Genomic DNA, 24,911 nt, shown 5'->3' with positions numbered 1-24,911 from the left:
ATTCAATTCAGGGTTCCTTTAAATTCTACTCAAAACTATCAGGCTTCACATGAAATCTAGAATTCCTCAGAACTACTTTGAAAACAGGAGAGAAAGATATCAAAAATCTAAAACAATCACATTTTTTCTAATTTTCTAAAGAAAATTCAAGTACAAAAAAATGTTTTGTAAGTCATCATGGCATAAAGTTGGACTCAAAAACCACAAAACATCGTCTTTTCGGCTTTGCTGAGTGTCCAATATTTTTTCATGATGATATAGCAAAAATATTTTTACGTGTAATTTTTGTCCAGAATCTAAGGAAGAAACTAATTTTCTTGGATTTTTGATATTATTAGAAAAAAAACGTGTCGAAAATATTATTTTTTTTTTATTATCGGTAAACTTCCCCTTAAAAATTATAATAAAATTCAACGAGCCTTTGAAACCGTGAATGGAATTTGACTCCAGATTCTTGAATTTTTTTTGAAGTCTCATAGCTTTTAAGTAAAGAACTAGTTCAAATTTAAAATTTCTAGGAAATATACATGTTCCAAAAAATAACCAAAACATTTCAAGCATATGTTTTTTTTTTTATTTATTTGTTACTGCAGATTAATCCACTGTTGATCCATAAAGTTTAAAGTGTGAATAAAAATTAAATGCTTTTATTTAAAGTGAGTTATGAGTTATGAGTCAAATTAAATGCTTTTATTTAAAAATCTATTTTTTTTTTCTTTATTAAAATAGCCTTAGAGGCTGTTCATAAACTACGTAGACAGTTGATAAGGGGGTTGGGTTGAGAATTATCCACGGCCCATACAAATTTTAAAATTTATGTATGGACAATTGTCTTCGCAAAGGTGGGGGGGGGGGGGGTCAAGAATCCTAAAAAACCGTCTGGTAAAAACGTGGCTACAACCTGGTAGAATGCGTGATATGCGGTAATTTATTACAGATCTTCCATCTATTACACACAAAACTGTAAGATAATCTTATATTTCCCAGTTGGTTGTATATGAGAAAACACAAGCTCTTTTAAAAGGATAGTCTAGATGCGAAATAGTGTCTTCACCGGTGAAAAACTAATGGTCTCCCATATACGCTACGATATTAAATGACCGGGGCCCAACAAACGCAACGTCATTTGAATATGCTACCCAAAGCCGTAGCCAGGTTTCGAGCTAGGGAGGGGCTTGAAAAAATTACTATGGAAAATTTAACCAAATGCCCTTTCACCGAAAGCCTTTGTGTTTAGGGGGGCAATTGCCCCCCTCTGGCTACGCCTATAATGATATCTTATGTTTCTCCTATTACCGTTTGACTTAACCTTATTACACTTCTTGTGCATTACTATTTGTATAGTAACTTTAACACTCATTGGTGACTTGCGATTAGTACTCGTGACTTTCGCGTGAGAGGTATGGATATTAACCACTACACCAAGATCGTCCTCTTTATTACACTTGACACGAATCCTAATCGCAATCAAAGTTCGCATGATTAATTATGTTTAACTTCTTTTTTTTTCTCCCGAATTTCTCCTACAGGACACAGAGGCAGCGTTCGGTCGTCGCGGATGGCATCTACAACAATGCACTGTTTATGCATGCGGCCACATCACACGTCGGCAACATTGTGCAAGTCCAGACAGCATCCGGTGTCATATACGAAGGAGTGTTCCGGACATTCTCGTCGCAGTTTCAGGTTAGTAGTGTGCTCTTTCTGCTTGCCAGTCGTCAATGTGCATAAACTATTAAGTTAAATAGGTCATATCTTCTCCGCGAAGATGAGATGAGATTTTCATTTGGTGGCTGATGGCTGAGAACAGCGCACATAAAACCGTCTCGAATCTCTGCTGATGAACTGAACGGTTGATGGTAGAGTTTGAAAACGTGAGATTGGAGGTATCACGTTCTAGAAATTTGTATACCAAGGATATTTGATTTTTATGTTGCAGGGCTTTGCATTTCTCTTCCAGCAGACGAGATGATAGGGACGTGCTTTCTTGTTTTATAAAACTTTGAATTATGCAATATTGTCCCAACATTTCAGATAGCCTCGTCTCCTCTGGCTTCAAATGGTATAGATGGCTTATTGATTTAAGATTATACGGCTCCTTCCAGTTACACCCAAAGACCAAGTCTAGTCGTTCATTCTTTTCCATGTTGTGCAGTTTCTTTTTTCGCCAATTCTGTCTATATATGTAGGTATACCAACGACTTTCATTCACGGGGCACGATACGGTTTAGTGCACATATACCTACATATTTAGCAGCCCTTCAGTCCTTGTGTCACGACACATACTGAACAAGGCGTCATGGGGCTTTGTATGCTTGCGATGCAGTTCGCACTTCACTTCGATTGATTTTTTTTGCAAAAGACAACATACCAAGAACGCGGGTATAGGTTGTCCTTCCCCATTTTAAAATCCCATATCAGTCATATTTGAATTATCATCACTCTGCACTAACAATTCAATTCACGTATAGGTTCATATTATGTGCTTAACCCGTTAACGCCCAGTCGTTATTGGCATCCGAACAATGCTCGATTTTTCCAGGAGTATCCCAAAGACTCGTCTCACACTATTATAAAACAAGATGTTAATTAACGTTCTCAATTTCTGTTAAACATGATTAAAGAAAAAAATGCTGATCTATAAATAGATCACTGGGCTTTAATGGGTTAAATCCACCTTCGATCCCCAGTGGATTTCCAATGTGTGACGTTCATTTAAGGCAATAAAGTATTAAGTATAAATTTCATTTTCTCCCACAGGTTGTGCTGGAAATGGCACATCGCATTGAGGTCGGTCCGGACAACGAGAGCAAAATCATTGTAGATTCGGTAGTCGATCGGCTCATATTCAAGCCCTGCGATATTGTCAGTATTGCTGCGAAAGACGTCGACCTAGACTACGCCACCAGAGACACATTTAAGACGGACACCGCCATTTCCCGCTGCAACGGCAACGGTCGACCAGAGGAACGGGAACTCGAACCTTGGGACGAAAGTGGAGCACTGAACGGCGAATGCGAGTTCAACTTGGAACTGGACGCCAACGCCAATGGATGGGATGTGAATGATATGTTCCACAAGAATGAAACGATCTACGGAGTACAGTCAACGTTTGATCAGTCACTAACCGGCTACACGGTTCAGATAACAAAGAAAGATTCCGATGAATTCAAAGTTCAGGAATCGGAAGCGGAAAGAATCGCAAATGAAATAGAAAACAATCCAATATACAAGGACCGTATTGATTTGGAAAACGGTGACGAAGAGTCAGCTTTTGCGGCTGTCGTTCGACCGAACGACTCCAGTCCGCAGCCGTCGTCAGGGTCGGCAGCCACTTCACCAGCACAAAGTTCTAATAGTATGAACGATAAGAGTAGCACTAGCAATAATAGTACAGTGATGCCATCGAACGCGAAATACATTGTTCCGGCGAAACGCAAGCCCGGTCAGGTTGGTAAGTTAACTGTTCGCAGCACTCCGCCTCCGTTGACCAATAACGGTGGACCGCCATCGCAGCAACAGCAGCAACCACCAGCTCAACAACCCCTGAGCCCACAAGCGCCACACAAAAACAGTTATCCGAATATGTCAATGCCTTCGCAGCCTCTGCAACAGCAGCCGCAGCAGCAACAACCACAACAGCCCCAACAACCCCAACAACAGCAGCAACAACCACAACAGGCACAATCTCAGCCACAGCAACCGCCACCTAATAATCAGCACGGAGGCGGTGGAATGCAGCCACAACCCCCGCATGCATCACAGTACGGTAGGTACCATTTTGTAAAATTGACGAAACATCGCTGAAATTCTGAGCACCTAACTAATGAAAATCGTATTGAGGGGCTTTTGAGCTTCTTAGGTTTTTTTTTTTAAATTTGTCCTGAATTCCGATGTCCGTGATTTGCACAACTACAGCACCAGAATAACATCATTTCATCCCCGGCTTTATTTCAGTGTACGGTCACGTGCAACATCAACCACATCAACAACAACCACAGCAGCCACCGCCGCCTCAGCACGGCCAATCTCCGGTTGTAAATAGTAACAATAACATGAACAAAATGAACGGAGACGGTGGACGGGACATGTCGAATAGCAGTAGCATGAATGTAAATAGTAACACTAAGCCTTTGCCTCAGCGACCCATGCGGCAATATCCGAGTGCGGCCACGGTCAATTACAATGAACCGCCGCCCTCGCTCGGCCCTCAGCCAATGACTGGCCAGATGCAAGCGATGGGTAAACCACCAATGCATGTTACCCATCCGCACCATGCGACTCACATGCCTCCACCGCCCGTGGACACTCAGCAGATTCAGCAGCAGGTGGTGATGCAACCTCATCCCGTAGTGCTCTCTGCACCGATCTTAAGCGTTGCAGGTCCTGCTCCACCACAGCAGCAGCAAATGCAACAACCTCCGCCGCAACCACAGCGCCAGGTTGTCGACAATTTACGAAAGTTTAGCCAAGACTTCAAGCTGGCACCTCCTCAGCAGCAACCGCCAATGCAGAGTGTCCATCAGCAACCACCTCCGCAACACAGCGTCCAGCAAATGCAACAGCAGGATCACACATCTCCCAACCCCCCGATGGAATCTTCACCGCCAATCTCACAGAACCAGAAACATTCGGAACCTTCACCCCATCAACAACAACAGCAAAACCAATCTTCCCAAACCCCGTCAGGAATTGTCCATCAGCCTCAACACATGGTTCCAACCCAACAGCCACAGCAACCACCACAATCCCAACCTCCACAACAGCAACAACCACCACCACAGCCACAATCTTTGCAACAAACTGCAACGAGCTCGCCACCACAAACAGCGTCTTCTGTTCACAGCAATAGCAGTGCAGGATCGGTCAGTCAGATCAACACTTCAACTAGCAGTAATAGCAGTGCTGCGAACAGTTCTAGCGTTGGCAACCAGATTCAAATCACTTCCACTGTGGACACCATCACCGGAAGCACTAATGTCGATGGCACGGTAAAGATCGTTCCGAAGAAAACGTTCACCCTGAACCCTGCGGCGAAGCCATTCACTCCTCGCAGTCCCAGTACACCCAATCCTTCACGGTAAGTGTACATATTCAACCTGTGCTTTGAAGGTTATGGTTGCTTCTTTTTGTTTATTCATTGGTTCTATATAAGAAAAAAATGTGCTTGTTTCGTTGGGTCACTTCAGTAGGACGCAATCTCATTCGGTGGTGTACCATTACATAAAGAACATCCAAATGGAATCAATCCCGCAACTAACCAACTGCACATCGAAAACCATCTTCGCACAGAAGGGCGCTCATCCAAGTACTAATCTGGTCTTTCATTACCTATTCTCTAAAAGTCACACGTCTTCTAGCCCTCACACCCCGCAGACGCCCGGTCCAGTGCAAATGCAGCAACAGCAACAACAGCAACAACAACAACAGCAACAGCAGCAGCAGCAACAACAGCAACAGCAGCAGCAACAACAACAGCAACAACAGCAGCAGCAGCAACAACAACAGCAGCAGCAACAGCAACAGAATTACTCGCAGCAGCAGCACATGCATCAGCAAATCTACCTACCTACATACGTGATGCCCCCGCAGAGTGCATTCCAAACGACTCAGCAACATCCGCATCCCGGACAAACGCGTATCCGGAAAGGTGGTAATAATTGTTTTGCTTGCACACATGTTCACATCAATCGCCCAGTCCGACGAAGCTTTATTCCAACGATCAAACCGTGGGGTTTTAGGTGATGCGGGGCTACTGGTCCAACATCTGTATGCGGAAGTCAAAAATGGAAGCTTTTTCTTTTTTATATCGTTATCGTTCGCAAAACCGAGCAACATATGCAAACATGTCTGGATAGAGCTTAGAATAAGGGCCTTACAGCTTACAGATTTCTAGGAATTTAAGATACGCCTACGCAAACCATAAATTGGTTGGCGTGGGCGTGTCTTGATTTTCTAGAAATCATTGTTTACAAAAGCTGTTAGGCCCTTATTCTAGCTCTATCTAGATTTATTCCTTATTATCCTTGGGCCGAAGGGTTTCTGAATTTCATGAAATTTTGCCTGCTAGTAGAATTTATGATTGTTTGAACGAACATAAAATTCCAAAAATTAGGATTGCCAATTTATTTACTTTGAATTCCGGCAAAATCCTTGAGTCTACATTCAGAATAATACAGTTTCAATACCATAACCGTACGCTCGCACCTTACGCTTAACTTCACTCATTAAGTTCTGTACAACATCTGGTTGCAGCTTCTTCTGTACGGAAACCCACTGTTTCTTCATATCTTCCTCAGATTTGATCTCCTTGGGATGGTATTTTTCGACGGGCCTTAGTACCGATGTGTTGGGAGGGGCGTTCATGTCCTTGGGTACGAAAGTGACCCCGTTGGCTTCCTACCACTCCAGGACAACATTTGAATAGTGGCACGACGCTAGATCCGGCCAGAAGATCGTAGGGCAATCGTGTTGCTTCAACAGAGGAAGCAGACGCTTATGTAGACACTCCTTGAGGTATATCTCCCCGTTTACAGTTCCGGTAGTCACGAACGGCGCACTCCGTTTGCCACATGAGCAGATCGCTTCCCAAATCATGTATTTCTTGGCAAACTTTGAAAGTTTCTGCTTCCTTACTTCCTCCGGAACATCAAACTTGTGCTGGGCGGTGAAGAACAGGAAGCTGTCGGAAGTCCGCCTTGACGTATGTTTCATCATCCATGATGAGACAATGAGGCTTCATCAACATCTAGGTGTACAGTTTCCGGGCCCGCGACTTCCCAAAGTATGTTGCCGTTCGTCACGATTTAAAGCCTTCTGCACTTTGTACGTATGCAGTCCCTCCCGTTAGCTCTCTGAACGAAAGACTTGGAAAGATTCAACTTTTTTGGGATTCCGCTTAAATGCTTTCACGAAACGCTTGTGATCCTGATCACTAATAGAACATCCATTCTGACCGCATTTCTCCTTCCGTTCGATGCTCAGAGCAGGGTGGCAAGTGAACCAGGAAAACCTGGAAAAAGTCGGGAATTTATTTTCACCAGGAAAAACCGGGAAAAAAAACCTGGAATTTCAAAAGTCCACCAGGAAAATAATCTTGTTTGTATAATTTAAATAGGTTTTAAATTTTATGTATGTCAAAGTTTCTTTTTATAATCATGTCAAAACTAACCATTTTGTTCAAGCTAAATCTTTCACATAACTAATCATTGATGAACAAAATTTACCCTGAGAATTTAGTAAATATATTTTGTATTTATTTTTAATTTAATTTTTTTTTCTCAAATCAATTGCATGTGTGATTTGTGCTTAATTGATAGCAGACTTAAGCAGTGCCGACGCGTAACTACTTTGAAGTACATGTGCAACATGTTCAATAAAAAAGTTCTGTTTCTAAAAACTTCAGATAAGGCCTTCGAACTTCATGCAAGTTCTACAAAATTCGGGAAAATCCTGTTAACTACTGTGATGACCTACGACGGTCAGGAAATCTCTCCGAACCTTCAGAGAAGTTCTACAAATTTTAGAGAAGTCTTACGAACTTCAGGGAAGTCCTTTAATCTTTGGGGACTAAATACGAATTTTACAGAATTTTCTACAGATTTAATGTAACTTCTACGACATTTAGGCATTGCTTAAAACTTAAGGATAATCCTATGACACTTATGGATTTTTTCCGAGCTTCAGAGAAGTTTTCAACACTCTTGGGAAGTCCTCTGAACTTAACATAGTTCTCCAAGCTCAAAAAAGTTCCTAGAACTTCCGAGAAGTCGATTGAACTACAGATAGTCCTTCGAAATTCATGGGAGCTCTCCAAACTTCAGGGAATTTCCAAGAAATTAAGGAAAGACCCACAAACTTTTGGAAAACCCTTCGATATTTAAAGCCTTATGAACTTCAGGGAAGCTCTTCTAAATTAAGGGGCCTCATATATTAAGTTAAGTCCTTCAAACTTCAGGAAAGTCCTCATATCTTCGAGAAAGTTCTTCGAACTTGAAGGAAGTCTTACGAACTTCTGAAAATTTATACGAAGTTCATTGTACTTCTACGATATTTAGGAAATTCCTATGAATTTAAAAAAAAACTCCGAACTTCATGGAAGTCCTAAGATCTTAAATAAAGTCCTTCGAACTTCGGGGAAGTCCCATGAAATTCAGGCAATACAAACTTCAATGAACCCTTCAGGAAAGACCTTAACGCTTCAGGGAAGTTCTACGAACTTTAGGAGTTTCTATGAACTTCAGCAGTCAGTCTTTTTAATAATAAGAGTTTTTAAAGCGTTATTTATGAACTCTTTTAATCATATGATTTTGAAATCATGTTATAATTCAATTCCGCTAAATCAGATCGTTGATCGTTGACAATTTGCGGAAAATTTAAACAAACTGGAAATCCGTAAAATTGTTAGAAGCAAAGGTTTGTTTAAAGAGCCCTCATTCATATCACACTTCGCAATTTCACCTTGAGATAACTAGCCCGTTGGCTAAAAATCTCAATTACAAAGTTAAAAAAATCACAGTTTCAAAAACAGAAATCTCAAGATTTAGGGGCTTATAGATTTCTAAATTTCAGACATTGGATAAGGCTCCGAGCTAGTCCGTCGTACAGCTTCTTCGTCCTACACCCCTAAAATCGCTCATTTTACGAGTTATCGCAAATGTTTCAATGTCAATCGTAATTAATCTTTTAAGCAAAGATGTTTTTGCAAAAACATGAGTGAAAACGCTTTGCTATTATAGTTTTAGCACATTGAATGAAAATAGGCGCCATGATACGACGAAGTAGCGCAGCAACAATCAGATGAAGATTTCACGGGCATTCACAAGAACCCTAATCCCTATTTTGGTTTGTGAAATTCCGCATTGCGCGAAGAACGATGGTACAAGCACAGACAAACAGACATAACACTCGCAAGTTGTTCATCGAACAAGCATTTACCGGTCAATTTAAAGGTATCATAGTTGGTAGTACCGCCAGCTGTGGCGCGCATAGTCAATGCCCTTGCGTTTGACGTTTGCACACTACCGCCATCTGTTCAGCGTACTACCCACCACAGTGTACTCAACAGATGGCGGTAATGTTTTAGCGACGATGTTTTACAGTGAGAAATATTCAATGTGTTATGTCTGTTTGTCTGTGGTACAAGGATTCACTTCATTCTTTTTTATTAAAAACTAGCTGAGTGTGCCCGGTCTCGCTCGGGATTCAATATTAGCTTGAGTTTATGCGCCGATTTAAAAAAAAAAGCATGGTATATTGTACGTAGCCCCCCCCCTAATATCTAAGGGGCTACCCCCTATGATTATCTCCTTATACCCCCACACTCGCCCCCACATGCCTAATTTGGTTCCATTTGCTTGATTAGTTCTCGAGTTATGCAGAAATTTATGTGTCATTTGTATGGGAGCCCCCCCCCCTTACAGAAGGGGGAGGGGTCTCGAACCATCATAAGAACCTTCCACGGTCCCAAAAACCCCTGTATACAAATTTTCACGCCAATCGGTTCAGTAGTTTCCGAGTCTATAAGGGTCAGACAGACAGACAGAAATTCATTTTTATATTTAAAGATTATTTTTTAAAAATATGGTTTTTAAAACCAGGAAATTTTTAAATCATTGACCAGGAAAAACAAGAAAAAACCAGGAATTTCAAAATGGAAATTCACTTGCCACCCTGTCAGAGTTTCGTAGTAACGTATAATCACACGACTCACCGTTGACTGCACGATTCCGAGTTGTTTTCCGATGTCTCGATGAGAGAGTTGAGGATTTTCCAGGTGCTTGCGCAAAATCAATTCGCGGCGTTGCTTTCTGGGTGACGCCATTTTTTCCAACTTTCGAAAAACTGACAGCGATAAAAATACAGTGTAAACAATACACTCTAAACTACTTCAACCCAAATGGTAATTTTCTACAGCGTTTTTGAACTTCAATGTGTCGATTGTTTTGAGAGCAGATTGTTGATAAAGATAAAAGCACTAACGAAGTGACAGACGGAGCGGCTCGAAAACTTTGGTGACTAACCTGCTATTGCAATTTTTCAGTGTACCACATGGCAACACCACTACTACTGGATTGAACCACATGGCAACACTACTACTGGATTGAACTAGCATTTTCACCAAATGTACTAGAATGTTTTGGTTCTATCTCTTTCACTCTACTCAAAACTGAAATGCATAAAAAAATGACAAAATGATACGCACTCTTTGCACACTGTCAAAGAATCATTGTACACAAAATCAACTTTGTGCAAAACCAAAACAAAAATACTATCCCATCTGGTGGATGATGGCACAAGCTTCTAAAAAAATTCTATTACAGCGAACCACATTATTTTAATTGATTTCTTCGCCAGTTAGTCGTCTGTCACTTCGTTTGTGATAAAAGGTGCTAATCTTGCCCCGTCGTCCCACATTACATGTAGTTTAAGCAACAATCAATACGAAACTAACGATTTTAAATTGGCTCACCACTTTAGTAGCCTATTGGTCCCAAGCAAACGATTAACGTACCCTATTCTAGTCGAAATTCTAGTACTACGCAATGCTTGTTTTGATTCGCTATGAAAGTTTGACAGATAAAATGAGGGGTTATTGGTTTTTCCTATGTTTCGAGGGGTGATTCGAAAAGCTTGGGACCGAAGATAGTACCAGAGGTGAGCCAAAAAGTTGAGCACGTTTCTTCGGGACCTACTTGTCTTAGAGTTACCTCTATGGTTTAAGTGTATTTCACCATGGTTCAATGTGTTCTACACGTTGATTTCTAGTGTTTGAAATGATCATTCTCTATCAATTTAAGTGTATTGTACATTGAATCACACTACTGTTCAAAACAGATGGATTTAAAGTGTTTTGCATTTCAATGCGATGTGAATTGCTTGGTAAACATCGAAAACGTGAGTTATGACTTCATCCTTATCAACTAGCCTCATATATGAGAACAACCGTGGCCCAGTGAGATCGAATGAAAACAACGGCAGCAGCACACCTCAACAGTCCAGGATCAATTCCCAAATCAAACCTATTAAAAATTGAAATGTGTAAGCTCTGCCCTCTGGCAGCTTTGTTTATATATTTATCGATTCAATTTTGGAGTCGGTAAAGTAGAATATTGAACAACATTGAACTATGATGTGCAAAGCTACTGATATTACCATGTGAGGTACATAGACTCCAAGTGTGTCGTAATTCGAACCAATAGTGTTGAGGCATGGTTCACAGCACAAGATTCACACATGAAATGGATGTGTTTCTCAATTAAGTGTGAGACACATGGTGATGACGTTTGGAATTTTTTGAGTGATCAGTATGCTCAACAACATTTTTGAAAATCTGGCTGCTGGTCCATCAAATATCAGCGTGTCGACTAGCTGTACAATGAGGTAATCTATGGGAATTCCATTTATAACATGGAAACTCAGAAAATTTCAGGGAATTTTCTTGAAATCCAAGATGGTGGCTTCCTGTTAAAGAAAAAACGGAAATTTCAAGATGGCGTCTAAATAAATAAAATACCCATATTGAAGGATATTTGGCATTATTTCCCAGTTTTTCTATAACCGGAAGTCGCCATCTTGGATTTCAAAATGGCGTCAGACATTGATTTTCGGTATATATACGTCATCCCGATTCCGAAAATACCCATATTGATGGGCATTTTCTAGTATTTCCCAGTTTTTCTACAACCAGAAGCCACCATCTTAATTTCAAGATGGCGTCAGACATTGATTTCCGGTTTCAAGACGCCACCCTGATTCCGGAAATACCCATATTGAAAGGTATTTAACAGTGTTTAATTTTTTTTCTATAACCAGAAACCACCATCTAGGATTTCAAGATGGCGTTGGTCGACGATGTCCGGTCTCCACGTCACCCCGATTCTGAAATACATCATTAGAATTCACAGTTTTTCTGTATTCAAAAACCGCTATTTCGACTTGACACTGCATAATTTTATTCATCAAATACAAATTCTGTTTAGTTATCTGCCATCACTGGCAATTCTGAATAATGCGCACCACCCACATAAACGCATACAACAGTACCGGATCGGTTCTTGAATTCAAAACATCATCCTTGTGAACACGAACACCGGTACTGGAAAATGAGAACCGCACCGTGTCCAGCGAACTGGTGAACACGGTGCAGTGTTGTTTGCAACTACCAAACCGAACCGACAGCAGCACCAAACACTCGGTACAACAGATCAGTACATTGGTTATGATTTAGAAATCCGTACCGGTGCTGTACACCGGTGTTTTGCCCATCACTGATAACGACAGTACGAAAGTTATTTTGCGTGTTCGCAAATTCCTGTGTTGTTGGTTGGTTCGATTCGATCCGTCATTTGCAAGTACGGGTTAAATATAACCCGTTATTTGGGACACCGGATATTCAATAACGAAGGAAATACTTCCTTATTCATCAACATGTATGTTTTTTTTGTATGATTGATCAAATGTTTTTGATTTATTATAATATAATAGGTACCTGATAGAATACCATCATTTATCAAATGGTAAACATAATTAGGAACATTACATTTTTTTGGAATTTGATTCAGGGTAATGTCACTGAGTCATATTTTCATCTAGTTATTACTTATACTCCCAACAAATAATTTTGATTAAAAGCAGAAAGATATTTTTTAGCTGCAGAAGCATATTTTTGCCTGCTCTTTATAAAGGGATTCCGTCAAGAGGTTCGACAAATTTAAAAGACTGAATAAGCTCTTATTAGGCTTCTGATGTATGTCGAGATTGTCACAAAATTTAAATAATTTTTCCAGCACCTCCTCGCATTATTACTTTCATTTTTGGATCTACCCCATTTTCAATAATGCCGTTTGGCATAATGTCCATTTGGCATAAATAGACAAATACATTTTATTGCTTTTACCGAATAATGCTGCTTTTCTTTATTATGATCTATTCTCCAAGAAATATGAAAGGATAGCTTATGTTCAAAGAAGGGAATATACACTGACCCCGCGATTATAGATCAGCTAAAAATAATTATGGATCAGGCAGTCTAGCGTGTTAATCAAATGGAAGTAATCCATAATTGTGGGTTCAGTGTACCAATTTAGAAATTATGTTCCCTTCTTTTGATCATGAGCTGTTCTTTCACAGTCCGGTGAAGTACATCCCATGAAAGAAGGCAACATATCTAAGTGTTTGGCATTATGCTAAACGGTATGTTGCCAAATGGGCTAGAGTCATTACCCTAATGCAACGTACTGTAGAAAGCTCTGCCCCAATTAGGTTTGATCGTTAGGATACACTAAAATCTGCGTGTGATCCTCTGTGTGTTGTTCATTCATGTACCACTACCGTAGAACCTATCGTTAACCTTTACTGTTCGTATTTCCAGTGCCGGTTGCAGCAGCCTCCCAGATTCAGGTGGCAGCAGCCACTGGTCAGCCCCTGATGACTGGTCCCATTCAAATGTTCCCGCCCTATCCGCCAGCGCTACATCATCAGCACTTCCAGGCAGCACCTTCGTTTCCGCCTCGGTACGTCTACCACGAAACTGGGCAGCCAGCCCAGCTGCAGTATCTCACGCCTACCCCGCCCTCGACGACACCCTCGCCTGGACAGCCCCACCAGCAGTACCATCATGGATCGCAACCCTCGCAAGCGACCGCAGGGCCTCCCACGTACGTTCCGGCCCACCAACATCAGCCCCCGCAGTATCCGGTGGTGTGCCCCATGGTACCCACACCAACACAAATCATTCCCACGATCTACCAGAACATGACCCAGGCGGCACCTCCCCAGAACCACCACCAGCAAAACTTACACGTAATGCACGTGACGCAGCACCCATCCGCTCAGTAGCATAAATTCAATGCCAGCAGCAACAACATCAGCAGCAGCAGCAACAGTAGCAACAATAATGGGTACCATCATCATCACCACCACCACCACCATCATCATCACCCGGGCGCCGCCAACAACAACATCAACAGCACCGGAGCAATCGCCCACAGCGGCGTGTCGTACGGTGGTAAACCGATCAAGAACTGATGAAGCACCGCAGTGTAGGTTTGTATTTCAAGAATAATAGTGTTCGATGTGTATCATTGCGTTAGAAACTACGTGAATTTGATACATTGTATATTGATCGAGAGAAGAAAGCAAATCCGTATCGCGTGCGTGTGGAAACTACTACATACTACATACCATCTGCTATTAGAGAGTGTAGATATCTTCTTTTCTCAGTTGTTTGATTGTTTCGCAGCAAAGCATAAGTTATATAGTACTATTACTATTGTACCACTAGTAAGTAGCTATGTCAAACTGTTAGCAAGTGGAAATCGTCACAGTCAGTGACAGTGTAGGAGGAAGGCGAAACACGCAGTGTGATGGATCGATGGAGGTAGAAGTGTTGCATTTTCTTGTTTATTTTTTAAGTGTTTTGGCACATGAAGGGAGGTACAGATAAAAGCGTCCGAACGCAAAATTATCGTAACGAAAAGAAGGAGGTGAAGATTTAGGCATTACCAATTTTATCAGCAACGTTGCAAACAAGTACTAATGGCTAGGCCACCGGCAGTTTAGGGATAAACGAAAGGAAAACGTGAATGAACCTACTGGTAGAATCAGAGAACAGAGAGAGAGAGAGAAGAAAACGTGTGTTTATGAGGGATGTGTTTATAAATAGTAGAGCCCTAGCGTTGTAAACACAAAAAAAATAGATGAAGAAACAAGAATGAGTCGGTGTTGAACGATATTTGCGGCCTAGTTTACACGGTAACCGCAAAATTCTCAATAATGGCTATAAAGTACGCATTTTCGAGGGAAAATGGGACCACCCATTAAATAGGTATTACTATGGGTAGTCCCATTTTCCCTCGAAATTTCGTACTTTTTAGTCATTATTCAGTATTTTGCGGTTACCGTATAGTTGGAGCAAAAACAAACTTGATTATCTCGAATAGGCATCAGGTGTTGTAGCAGATGTATTTATTTCTTGTTTTTTTATTATTATTATTTGTTAAGCGGAGAAATACAGTTGTTCCCACTTGGAGAATCCCACTTGGCATAAAATCGTTTAGAAGTTGAACTCGTCGCTGTTAAGGTAATGGGTCTATGGAACTATCCTTTGTTCGCCAAATCACGTTCATAAGTCTTTTGATTCCTTCATATAAGTCGTTTGAACGACTTTCGGCACTCTTGGGAAGGTTGTTGATCTTTATCACTTTCTTCCCACCCAACATAATATTTCACGAAATATTTTATTCGAAGCAAGTTCACGGAAAATTAATTTATGTGCAATTTGATTGTTTTTTATGGTTGAGAACCATATTATTCTTAACCCTTAATTCGTTGTGGTTAGAGAGAAAATAATAAGTACCGTAAAACGGGATATAGCCATCACAAATTCAATGTTGTCTTCTTATTGCTTATTGTGTTTCTGATTGTATACTCATTCAAAGTTTCATATTTCTTGAACTAAATTGTTTGAGATTCACGCAGGTTTTTCTGCATTCATCGGGTATTATCAAAGTAAACCCAAAACAAAAAAACTGATGTTCGGTCACTAGAAAAAAAAAAGTGCAAATGCAATAATTTCCGTTAAACATATTACTAATGAATTAGCTCTAGGATCCTCAGTACTTGTTTCATAAACATAATATTTGAAAAGCATTAATTGTTGTAAAACATATTTAGAATATACCTAAAAAAATAATATCAAAGCTACCCCGTTTTACGGTACTGACGATTTCATGGTAGATAGACAGACATGAGACGAACCGAAAACAAGTGGATCATCAGTGCTGCCAAGAGACGGAGAAGGTTAAGGTGATTCGAGTTGAACAATTGCCGTCATGATGGCTGATATGTCCTATCACTTCAAGCTTTCTAGAGCACAAGTCTCGGGTACTGTTGCGACATCGCTCATGAAATTGGAACTCCTTGTGGCCTGCACTGCAGTAAACGTGGGGTTCCAGTTTCATTGTTGTGTGTAATGTGATAGCTGATATTTGCGCACTTGAAATTTCGAGGGGACAATGAGATTATCAGAAATAATGTTTCCACATCGATTCACCTTAATTCCACCGACGAATCGACGTTACAGCTTATACCAGCAACAATCAAATTCTTGCTCAGGACGTCACGAACACACGTAGAATTTATATTGCCTTGGTTTGCGTCTCACCTCGTTTGAAAGATCTGATCACCCATTTGACAATTCGAATCGCTCGGATGAGAAATTGATTTGTGGACAAACAAAATGCTCCTGTGTCATGTCGGTTGGTCGGTGTTAATTCTCCCTAACTTTTCATAATTGTTTTTTTATCAAGCAACTTGATAGGGCTTTTGGAAAAACTTTAAAAAGATCTGCCAAAGTAGACTTTCAGAACATTTGATGTGAAAATGCGAAAAATTTAAAGGGATTCGGGGCTTGGTGCAGAGATTCAAATCCATACTGCTTACAATGATGGTCACGGATTCATATTCTATCACCTGATAAGTCACGAATGGCCTTAAAAGTATCTATAATTATTCAAGCAACAGAACACCGGTGAGAAACCAAGCTAAATTAAAAAATAATGAGAGAAAAGCATGAAGGATTTCTCAGATAAACATGAAGGACTTCCAAGAAAAGTTATGAACACTTTTTGGACACTTAGAAAATGTTCAGAGAAGGTTAGGCATCTCCCATTGAAAGCCAGAAGAAGTCCTAAGAATTTCCAGTTGAATCTTTACTAGAAGAATGGCTAGAGTACCTGCAGAACTGGGATGTCAGTTTGAGAAAAAAAAATATTACGGCAGACAGTGGTCGAAAAAGCAAATTTTGCAGGAAGGCTGAAATTGAAAATTATGAAAAAAGCGTTTTCGTCAAAGTAGCTGCTCACAATTAGGCCCTCATGGACTGTCGAGCACGTTCTTCGCATCGCAAGAAACACCCTCTGTTGACTCAAACTCCCAAAAAGTTGCATTCAAAAGGATATTTCAATTTTCGAACATGAAACTACTTGAGTATCGTTTGAAGATATGCAAAAATGCAGGGTTGTTTCGACTACGTGATTTTTGTGATTTAAGCGGATTTGCATTGGTCTGGTACGGATTAGATCTTCAACTAAGTTTCATTTTTAATTATTTGAAAACTCTATTCTAATTATTTCAAGGACATATTTTCAAATAGAAACAAATGCTGTTGTAGCGGTGCCGGTGGTGTAGTGGTAAGCGTGACTGCCTCTCACTTTCAACGGCCTGGGTTCAATCCCAGTCGGCGCCGTCGGGATTTTCTGAGGCATAAAATCTCTGATCACGCCTTCATTCGGAGGGGAAGTAAAGCCGTTTGTCTCCGGTCCATGAGTTGATGAGTCGATAGGTAGGGTCCAGGTGTGGTAGCATTGGTACTCAGTACGGAATACAAGATCGACGGAAAACAAATCAAGGAAGAAAAAACAAAATACTGTTGTTAACAATGCCTTCAACCGTTCACCTAGACAGACTACTGAAATCATTATAAGTTGTATTTTTTTAAAGATCGCAGTGTTGAATTGAATCTCCCGAAGATATTTAGGTCATTTCTATAGTTCTCAGAACGTATTTAAGTATTGGAAGCCTGGAACTGAAAGCTTCAAAGTTTCTCATAGCTTCCAGTTCCCTGAACACTAAGATGTATGTATTGGTGTGGATGTCGTTGAATATATTTGATGCTTCCTGGACCTCTTCCAAGCTATCTGAACTACTCTTAAGTTTGAAGTTCGCAGATCCTCTCTTAAGCACTAGCTCGTCGAATCTCTCAGAAGTTCTCTCACATATTTTCATTAAATCCCTGATCCTCTCAGAAGTCCAGAGAATTTTTGAGAAAAAAAAATCATCCTGAATTTCAAAGAAGACCACTGGATTTCAGAGCTATTCAGAGAAACGCAGGGAACATCATTGTAGTTTAAACAAGACAAAAGAACTCACCTCAGAGATGTTTGGGCGAATCCCAGAGATCTTTTGGAACTTAAAGATGATTCTTCGGATACGTTTAAGTGTACCTCAGTTAACCTAAGGGTAAGTTTAGTGAAGGTCAAATGAACCACAGAGTGGTTACTTCTTCAGAAAAGTTAAGAGTTCTTAAAAAAAATGGTTAAGGAATCTTTTTAGAATACTAATTGGGTGATGTAATAGCCACTAGACATGTCCAAGTAGCCAACAACGCTTTTTGCAATCCCCCTTATTCTGCGCGCGAGTGAGGTGAGGTGACTCTCCGTGCAAATCAAATGTGGAGTCACCTTACTCGCGGTGACTATTGTCACCTCACTAGAGATAGCGAGTCTCCTCACCTTACTCGCGGCGCAGAATAGGCCTTATCCCATCAAATGGAGATTCACCTCACTAGTGACAGAGAGTCGCATGACTCGCAAAGTAGTCCTGTCCATTAAAGTTTGCTGGCATTCTTGTTTCGCCAGAGTATGTTCAATTGAAATCGAAACCCTGCTAAGTCATCAAAACTGCTGGTTTCTATGTTTTGTTCACTGAGTTTGGTGGTATATTCCGTTGGGCTAACAATTAATTATGGCTTACGAAAAATTATAGGTAGTTAATTTCTATGAAATTACAATACTTAACACAATAGATAAGAAGAGTTACTTCATTTATGGCTCCTGAATATTTGACTCAAATTCAAATTGGTGCCCAGTTGACAATTGCCTTGAGTGAGACCGCAGTACCCAGGTTTGGAGTTGTGACTAAAATGTCCTTCACAGGGACTAAGACGTTTCGTAGTTTTTTGATGGAAATAGAGACAGAAAGTTAGACTGGTGTAGCAATATACATCGTATTTTTATTCGAATGCCTCTTATGCAGGATCTATCTATAGTCCATTTCTTCGTATTGGTTTGACTGGTATCGAAGACAACATATCAAGAAGACTGGCAACTCTTCCATTTTCTCATACGAACGCTATGAGACAGGTACAATTGCGTCATCTGCCGCTCAAAGGTAAATGCTTCGAACGAATTTGATAGCAAAGATTACACCCTTAGAAGAAAGGTTTGTGTATTTGCTCATTTTTTGATATGATGTCTTCGCTGGTATTCACCAATATATTTATCTAATTTTTCCAAACCGAGAATACACAATAATGACCTAAATATGGACTCTGGAAGTCACTAGATGGAACTGTCCCATGGCCCATAAGGATAGCATAGGACATGGGACAGTTATGCGCAGGCCTATTCTGCAAGTCGTGTGACTCTCTGTTACTAGTGAGGTGACAAAAGTCACGTCGTTTGAGATGACTGCCCATTTGATTTGCATGGGGAGTCACCTCACTATTGGCGGAGAGTCACACGACTCGCAGAATATCCGTACTGCATTCGTGAAAGTTTCAAATTCTTCCTTTTTCCACAACATCAAGTATTGGATGATGTGAAAAGTGATATTTTGAACTCAGAAATTGATCTGAAAATTTCAAACTTGTAAAAATTGAGATGCAGTAATAAAAAATAGCAAAAGGTTTTAAGGTACGGAAAATTCAAAGATTAAGAAAAATATTCCCATGTTGCAATGATGGCAAAATTCCACTAAAAAGAATTAAAAGTTCTAGGGCTTCTAAAAGTTCTGTTTTCTTGAAGAAAAAAAAATATTCTTAGGTTTAGGATATTGTTTGAGATCCTGCAGCTGATCTCATTGTTAGGAGAACTTTAAAGATCCTAGGCAACGTTTTGAAAATTTGTCCCGTTTAAGAAAATATTTCAACATTCCAGAGATGGAGACAGACATTTTCATGTTCTGAGACATGTAGTTTTTTTTAATGATTCTTGTTAATTCAGCACAGGCTTTGAAAAACTGATTCAAGGCAATTTAAGAATTTGTTGGGTGTTTTCCTACATGTTTTTTTTTATGGATTTGGGTTGTAACTTAAATATCTTTTCTTTGGCGCGAATAAAAGCATTGCGTGTCGCGGATTTTGGGGATTGAACATTGGGATTTCGGTTAAAACCCTGCAATACAGTTCGCCGAATGTCACCAAATACACCGAACCGAATATTTGAAAACTTTCCGATAACTGCCGTGCCTGTAGAGTAATGCAGTTGTACAGTGATGCCAAACTTGAAGGCATGTCTTCAGTTTTCTAAGACACTTGAATCTGTGAAAAGACATTTAAGCTGTAGATATTTTGAAGATATTCTAAATGTTAAGCAGTTGTATTAAGTTTTGATAAATCTATGAGAACTTCCAATGTAGCAGACCTGTTTTAAAATTTCTTAAGAGCTTCTATGCATTTCCCTGGCCAAATCTTCTCTTCTCTATAAATAAAAATGAAATGGTGATCGTATATCACGCTATAACCCGACAACGGATTGACGAATTTTCACGATTATTTTTTACTTTGTTCGTCTTGAGCCTCGACTGGTATATATCAAACAACTAAGCTGTACGTCGTTTGCCGGGTCAGCTAGTTATTATTACAAAACAAATATGAGACTTGACCCCTCTCTCTGATGGAACCAGTCCATGATATTAATTGATCGAAATGAAAATGTCTCTTATAATTGGCGTAGACAACTGTCTTTGAATCGGGAAACTATCGTTAATTCAACGGTGTTTCTCATTTATGTGTGTGAATAAAAGCAAATAAATCTTACTACGTTCAACAAAAAGAGCACTCTCGTCAATAAAATCCATAAAAAATCCTAAAACTTAAACAGCAAGGGTTATGACATGGCATACTTACCAAAAGTGACAGTCCAATCTGTACCTATTTATGACATTCGTATGAACTTTTTCTGTTAAACTGTTTTCTAAAGCATGTATTCAATTTTCGTTCGGAAAATACTTTCAAACTTTGTTTAAACTTAATTGAAAAATACCTTGAATCAATCTTCCTGGAACACGACTTCTGCAAGAAATGTTTTATGCCAAATGGGACAAATCGAAGCGATCCATTTCTGTAAATAACTGAGAAGAGCAAATGGCAAATGTAACAACTCCAAGCCATTTTTGTTTGTTTGTTTGTTTGTTTGTTATCCTACTCCTTAAGCATTAAATCGACCTCATTCCCGTTTTCGAACTGAACGGATAAAATGCATCATCGAATGCGGGAATAAGTACAAATATTTTTGCCTCCATTATTTTGAAACTCTTTAACTGTTTTAATTATGATAGATATCTGGGTAGTTTTAAAGCTTTCCGAATGTTCCTAACACAAACGTCTCTATTGCAAACGTTTTAAAAGCTATGTTCTCTTAAAAATAACATTTTCTTTTTCTGTAGACCTATTCTTAGTTTTGCTTTATCTACTTTAGTTTTCTTTTTTTTTATCTTCTCAAAATGCCTGAGTTTTGCTTGACCGCCGCATTCGAGTTTCAATTAGCTAACAAAACAACCTAAGCTATCCACGAAATGTCCTCTCATAATCGTTTGCTCTGGCATGAATTGACGATCATTTCAGATTGTGAATGAAGAAAAACACAGAAATCGAATAGAGTAGACGTTGTGCGTAGAAACTGAAAACAAAAGTTGGCACCGACGAATTGGTCTAACCGATCCACAATTGCGTAGCTTAGATCAAGAAAGTAAAAAGTACAGCCCTTAGGTAAATTAATTTGAACATAACCATACCGAAGAAACAAACAAACCAAGAAACAAGAAAGGATCGAAGAACGCGATGCTCCTGGAAAATTTTACGCGCGGCGCTCAGAATAATTTTTAGGACCTAGGTAGTTGGATGCTAATGTGCGAACTTGGGTGAGAACAGAATAAACCTTTCCCGACTGATGGAAGTATTCCCATTGAGATATAAAATGGGATGTAAAATGTTTATTATACATTAATTACTTGCGTGATGAGTACGTGAGCTGTTGTGCGTCTTGAGTAGGTATGTGAGAGTAGTAGAAAAAGAAATTGAACACAAGCAGAATGTTGATAGTGAAAAGAAGCGATGTCGAATAAACTCTTAGCCAATAAAACAAATGTAACTTATTGAAAATGAAAACCTAGCGAAAGGAAAATAAAGCGAAACAAACACGGAAATGTTGACGTGAGTGCAGTGATACACAACACATGTACTGAAAAGGAGTGACACAGTAATCGGTGCTAATATACTGTAACCGAATAAAAGCGAAAAATACGTTGAACAAAAGAATATTGCAGTGGAAATAGAAAAAAAAAAAAACGTGCTGAAAGGAAACCAAAAGAAAGAGAAGAAGTGAAAATGTAACATGTTAAACATGTTAATCAAACTAGGAAAACAATAGAAACAAACATGCAGAAAATGAAGCAACAAGAAGAAGAAATCTGCTATGAAAGCATAAAAAACGATCAATGATAAGCACAAGCAGAAATGTGCAAACAATTCACGAAAGCCATGTTCCTTCAAAAACTGAAGGATAGCATCATTGTGGAAAAAAAAGACATACGAAATCAGAAATCAAGAAACGCGGAAAACTCTGCATAACTAATAATCTGAAGTAGTTTAAAGGAGAAAAAATGCTTTCCATAAAATTTTGTTCAGTTTGAAACCGAATCCTGTAAACCAGACAAAATTTTATTTCGCGTGTGATCAGGAAGCAAGATTTAAAAATGAAAAAATAAATCCGCCTTAACATCATTCGGCATCGATCGGCATAGAAATCACTAATCCATCATCATGATATAAAAAAAAACACATACAAGAAAAGCAAAACAAAACGAACAATAGTTCAGCTGACGCAGTGCATCAAAAACCTTGGCAAGAATGCAAAACCGAAAATGAAGGAAACTGATTTTTGTTGTTCTGTTTTTTGTTTGCCCCCCCCCCCCCCTCCCCCTCTGAATAAGTTCCTCGGGCACCGGGTGTGATGGTGTGATTTTTCACGCCAGAAATAAGAACGAAACAACATCAAAAGACGTAAGCACTTGATTTGAATGAGAATGAACGGCTCGAGGAATGGGAAAATTATTGTTTTTATGATTAAAAGATCATTATTTTAAGTGAAATAGAAAAAAAAAACTGAAAATAAAACAAAAAAAAAATCGCTAAACAAAAACCGAAAACAAACAAAAGCAAATTCAGTTAATGCCGAAATATATCCCACCATCTCGAAGGATTTAGGCAGTGACAAATTGGTGTCGTGGTCGTGTATCATTTTTGTCACGGTTCGATCGACGTGCTTGAAAAATTCAACAACGCAAACAGCGGTTGGTTGATACGCGTGTGCTCATCATTAATGACATCATTTGTCGTTACCGCTACTTACATCCTGGACTAGCGAGCGATAAGACTAGATGCGCTACAACTGGTAACACGTTCTCCCCCCTTTATAGAGCGCTGAAGACTGGACGAATCCGAGGGATGAAAGCAATGGTAAGTTAGTTTTATTTCTTCTCTTTTCATTGTACCTATACCGCTGCAATTCGCATAACAGTCTTATGAACACACTTAGATTATTTTACCGAAATCTCAATAGCTGAACGTTCGGTAAACGGTTGTTCCGTGATTTTTCACAGATTTCCTGTAATTTTTCACAGATATTCGGTGAAAAATCACTGAACGTTCAGCTGTTGAGATTTCGGTGAAATAATCTTAGTGTGTAGATGGGAAATCCACATGACATAGGACTGTTTTGTTTAATTTCTGCTACCATGAGCCAAATATCATCTCATCATGCAAACATGGCAAATATAGTGGATTTCATCGAAGAAAAGAATTCATAGTTAGCACGTTACACAAATTCGTAGGTGGTACGAGCTCAAAACTGATCCTAAAGGGCCACCCACATTAGATCCGTTTGCGTGGCGTTGACGTATATTTGACAGTTAGACGATAGATTTAGCTGTCACTTTGCCGCAACGCGTCCGATCCGGATCTAATGTTCGTGGGCCTACAATCACCAACAATCAATACGAAACTATCGATTATGATTCGCTATGAAAGTTTGACAGATAAAATGAGGGGTTAATAGAATTTCCTATGTTTCGAGGGGTGAATCGATTAGCTTAGGACCGAAGATAGTACCAGAGCTGAGCCAAAAAGTTGAGCCCGTTTCTTCGGGACCTACTAGTCTTAGAGTTACCTCTATGATAATAGTGCACATGAATCACTTTTCTCGACTAGTTACTTCAGCTTTGTAAAGGATCCTGTAAAACTGCACAACTCTAAAAATAAACCTAATTGACTGTAAAATAGCTTTCAAAGTAGCGCTAACACAGTTTATTAGCTAAATGAGTAATATAAATATACACTATGTTAGCTTTGTTTTGCAGCTACAAGTTGAAAGTTGATTAGTATGTGTATAGAAGAAACATTCGCGTTTATTGGCTGATGTTACTCAGTGCGACTGACAAACTGAATAATGGTTGTGAGAAAGTTGAGAAAACGCTCTCCAAAACTATTTTGCTAGCTTCTGCTTGTAGCTGTATCTGCAGCTTTGTTTCAGCTAGCTTATAAAGCTGGCTTATGGAAAAGTTGGCTTATAAAGCTGAAAATGTTAGTTGGGTCACGACCGCCGATCCAAACAAAGCGTGCCAATCTAAAAAAAAACATAAAGCAACCATAAGCAATACACGAAATTCACAGACAATCAGATACAACACTCGCAAGTTGTTCATTAGATAAGCAATTCTATAACATTCCCCAGAATGCACCATTCCCCAGAATGTACCAATTCCCCAGATGAAATAAGTAATTTATCACTTTTTTTTTGTCATTTGATATTATATTTCAGTTTTATATTACAGAACAGCCGTCCAAAAATAAACAGGTCCGCAAGTATCTTGCACACTGAATAATACATCTTCTGAATACCAATTTCCTCGATAAATTTTACACATTTGATTTAATATATTTTTCATGATAAAACTCTGATTAGTTTCACTTTACTATTGATGATACACGTTTACATTTATGGAACTATGTATTTATCAATTCCAAACCATTTTATAGCTCTTTAGAAAATGACAACATTCAAGTTTTCGAG

General features: G+C 39.4%; 1 protein-coding gene and 1 long non-coding RNA gene across 5 annotated transcripts in view; both read left to right on the top strand.

The window, feature by feature from the left end:
* The window catches only part of LOC135712210 (ataxin-2 homolog), a 42,840-nt gene extending 27,508 nt beyond the window's left edge, over nucleotides 1–15,332 (top strand). For 2 of the 4 annotated variants that reach the window (XM_065235171.1, XM_065235174.1), the window contains 5 exons: nucleotides 1,530–1,686; nucleotides 2,761–3,769; nucleotides 3,958–5,080; nucleotides 5,346–5,653; nucleotides 13,373–15,332. In XM_065235171.1, the coding sequence (XP_065091243.1) occupies nucleotides 1,530–1,686; nucleotides 2,761–3,769; nucleotides 3,958–5,080; nucleotides 5,346–5,653; nucleotides 13,373–13,839 (3,064 nt within the window). In that variant the 3' untranslated portion in view covers nucleotides 13,840–15,332. The remainder of the gene's footprint in view (nucleotides 1–1,529; nucleotides 1,687–2,760; nucleotides 3,770–3,957; nucleotides 5,081–5,345; nucleotides 5,654–13,372) is intronic. The other 2 variants (XM_065235173.1, XM_065235172.1) reach the window with 2 other exon arrangements.
* A 23-nt stretch (nucleotides 15,333–15,355) lies between these two features.
* LOC135712215 (uncharacterized) lies at nucleotides 15,356–22,549 on the top strand. The gene is made up of 2 exons (XR_010518565.1): nucleotides 15,356–18,237; nucleotides 18,453–22,549. It is a non-coding gene; the product is annotated as an uncharacterized LOC135712215 (long non-coding RNA).
* Nucleotides 22,550–24,911: the final 2,362 nt, after the last annotated feature.

The sequence above is a fragment of the Ochlerotatus camptorhynchus genome, unplaced genomic scaffold (genome assembly GCF_037179485.1).
Source record: "Ochlerotatus camptorhynchus isolate MF236.1 unplaced genomic scaffold, CSIRO-AGI_Acam_v1.1 ptg000466l, whole genome shotgun sequence".
NCBI classification, from domain to species: Eukaryota; Metazoa; Arthropoda; class Insecta; order Diptera; family Culicidae; genus Ochlerotatus; species Ochlerotatus camptorhynchus.
This window is presented reverse-complemented; position numbering and strand designations above follow the sequence as displayed.